This window comes from Gigantopelta aegis, chromosome 10, assembly GCF_016097555.1.
Source record: "Gigantopelta aegis isolate Gae_Host chromosome 10, Gae_host_genome, whole genome shotgun sequence".
Lineage (NCBI taxonomy): Eukaryota > Metazoa > Mollusca > Gastropoda > Neomphalida > Peltospiridae > Gigantopelta > Gigantopelta aegis.
In genome coordinates this window covers 48847881-48851209 of record NC_054708.1, presented here as the reverse complement: position 1 = coordinate 48851209, position 3329 = coordinate 48847881, and the positions used below count along the sequence as shown (strand labels likewise).

The 3329-nt window shown below is 39.4% G+C and overlaps 1 protein-coding gene across 1 annotated transcript; it reads left to right on the top strand.

Moving 5' to 3' along the window:
* Positions 1-220: 220 nt before the first annotated feature.
* Positions 221-2436, top strand: LOC121382594 (5-hydroxytryptamine receptor 3A-like). The gene is made up of 3 exons (XM_041512106.1): positions 221-573; positions 1045-1402; positions 1858-2436. Exons 1-3 carry the CDS (start codon positions 568-570, stop codon positions 2295-2297), a joined length of 804 nt encoding a protein of 267 aa, XP_041368040.1. The 5' UTR covers positions 221-567; the 3' UTR covers positions 2298-2436.
* Positions 2437-3329: the final 893 nt, after the last annotated feature.

Below are 3329 nucleotides of genomic sequence, written 5' to 3'. Positions count from 1 at the left end.
TTAATTAAACAACGATATTTGTAAATAAATTAAGGCAAAAACGTAATCGACAGATAGGTTGATTTTGCTATCGACCTTTGCGAATTGGCAGCCATTATTGAATGTTTGTCTAACCTTGCATCACGTGTAACGGTGGGCGTGGTTAACTCGTCATACGGAGGGGTCAATTATGACGTCAAAATGTATCTAGGGGAAGAGATTGGGGGGGGGGGTGGGGGGCAGCTCTTTCTCTAGGGAAAGATAATTTTTCTTTCCCCACTTCTCTCTGCCCATATTGGTAATAATGTATCAGTAATGCCTTGATTTTCGTTATGGCTTAACTCCTGTTAGGTAGACAAATGGTAGATTAATTTCGTCACCTGGTAAAACAGACTCAATTACCTTTTAAAGGAAACTTCAAACTCAAATTTATATTTAGGTAATAGATGGTTCAAAAACAAGAGGTCAAAGACGACACTCATCTTCGTATAACGTTTCAGAATGATGGGCAATGGCATTGTTATGTTGAACAATTAGCTAAAAAGGTTGACCGGCCTCGGTGATATCGTGGTTAAGCCATCGGACTACATGTTGGTAGGTACAGGGTTCGCAGCCTGGTATAGGCTCCAACCCAAAGCGAATTCTTAAGGGCTCAATTGGTAGGTGTAAGGCCACTACACCATCTTCTCTCTCATTAACCATTCACCAACTAACAACTAACCCACTGTCCTGGACAGACAGCCCAGATAGCTGAGGTGTGTGCCCAGGACAGCGTGCTTGAACCTGAATTGGATATAAGCACGAAAATAAGTTGAAATGAAATGATAGAACGCATGCTCCATTAAGATCATTTATTGAGTATATTGATGGGGAAAAAATAAGAGATCACTAAACACTAACGGCAAAAAGTGACTGCATAGTGTTCGAAGGTTAACCGCGTTACTGGCAGTTAAATCTGTGCCTTTACACTCAAATGATCCCGTAGTGTATTTAAAATAGCATTATTTGTCTGTGCTAATAGCTGGTTATTCTACACAAGTTGTAGTCATTCCCGTTGTTTTCCAGGATGAACTGGATCTTCTTCCACAAGATGGGTTGGCTGTGAATCCATTGCTGTATGTTCCGCAGGGAGAATGGAGCTATGTGTCACACTCCGTCCTTCTGAACAACATTTCGGATTCAGTGAATACACACCGCACCCTGAAGTTCAAGCTCAAGTTCGAGCGTCGCTGGTTGTTCTACAGCCAGTACCTTCTGCTTCCCATCATGTTGAACTCCGTGCTGATGATCTCCGTGTTCCTCGTGCCGCTAGACTCGGGGGAGAAGCTGGGCTTCTCTTTGACCGTTCTGCTGTCCTACGTGGTTCTCCTCACCATAGTAACAGACAACCTGCCTCCCATCTCTACCAAGACATCAGTACTGCGTAAGGAGTATTATAATTATTTAAATTATTTTCTTATGTTGTTTTGGGGTGGGGGGGTGGGGGGGGGGGGGGTTGGGGGGGGGTGTAAATAAAAACTGTTTCAGTCTCATTTACACACACAACCTATGTAGAAGGGATTATTAATATTATTCATGTTCATATTAATAACTATGCATATTATTCATATTTATTTTATTATTATTATTATTATTATTATTACGAGACATACTAGATTATTTGAAAACCCTTTTCTCATTTTAAAACTGGGGTTGTGGCATTTTGAATTACATTTTGTGTTCATATCAAGCGAAGACTTCCAGAAAGGTTTGTAAAAAAAAAATTTAATCTTCTGGTAGGCATACTGCTGAATTACCATAACTTTAAAAATACTCTGTGTAAACATTTCTATTGTAATTAGCTAGAAATCGATAGTATCAAACTTCCCTGTTTTTCAGAGATCTACCTCTCAATCCTGATGATTCTCGGCACAGTTACAACACTGCTAAGCATTTGGGTATTGACTCTCTACAGCAAAGATGAAACACAGCGAATATCGTTCTGTTTACAGAAATTTACAGACTACGTTATTGAACCCATCACTTGCACGTCTTGTCAAAGCAAAATTAGGCCTAGTGTGGGAAATCGTACGCCTAACGATTTAAAACCGCAAGACAATGTTATCAGAAATGATGATAAAGAAAATATGAAATTTGAATACGAACGTCCGCAAGTAATTCCTCCTTTAAAAGAGGATGCTTGGAGTCCACAAAGAGACAAGACTCGATCGTGCAAAGAATTTGCAACTATTCTCGACATATTCCTCTTCAGAGTGTCTTTGTTTGGCTTGTTTGTTCTTACACTGACCACCATCTCATTCTTTGTAATTAAAACCTAGGAGTATTTTGCAGCATGCGATGGATTCTTCTGAATTTGTCCAGTTAGCGGTATCCAAGTAAATGAATACTGTGTATTTCTTTTGTTTAACGACACGACTATAGCACATTGATTATTAATCATCGGTTATTGGATGTCAAACATTTGGTAATTTTGACATATAGTCTTAGAGAGGAATCCCGCTACATTTTTCCATTAGTAGCAAGGGATCTTTTATGTGCAGCATTTCACAGACAGGATAGCACATGCCACGGCTTTTCATATACCAGTCGTGGTGCACTAACTGGAACGAGAAATAGCCCAATGGGCCCACCGACGGGGATCGATCCCAAACTGACCGGGCATCAAACGAGCGCTTTGCTAATGGGCTACGTCCCCTCCCACCCCCCTCCCAATGAATACAGTATTATTTTGATATATTTAAATTAGTCGTCCCAGAGATCTAATCTAGGCAGACTGCAGGTACTCTCGTCGTTATGCTCTTCGGAATGAATGTTAAACTTTTATGAGGTATTCAAGGGTAGTGTTAAGACATGTTGTTATTGTTGTTACATAGGGCATTTGTGTAATGTTTTCTATGATTTTACAACTATGATATCTATAAGATACCAACTACAAAAACTATGTAGTTTTTACTTTATTTCCAAGGACCCCTCCCCTCCTCTCTCTCTCTCTCTCTCTCTCTCTCTCTCTCTCTCTCTCTCTCTCTCTCTCTCTCTCTCTCTCTCTCTCTCTCTCTCTCTCTCTCTCTCTCTCTCTCTCTCTCTCTCTCTCTGTGTGTGTGTATGTGTGTGTGTGTTTGGTGGACTGTTTGGAAAATGTCCTTTGATATTTAAAAGTAAATTATCTGATCACCAAGATTGATTAATTAAGAGTATGAATTTCTGTAGAAATGTCACATTATCCACTTATATCAAGTTTGATTTCGCAAAGTGTTTATTGAAATATGTGTTGCTACTTTATTATGGTTGTCACTTGATATACTATAAAGCGATAACCAGGATAAAGTAAAAAAAAAAAAAAAAAAGCTATT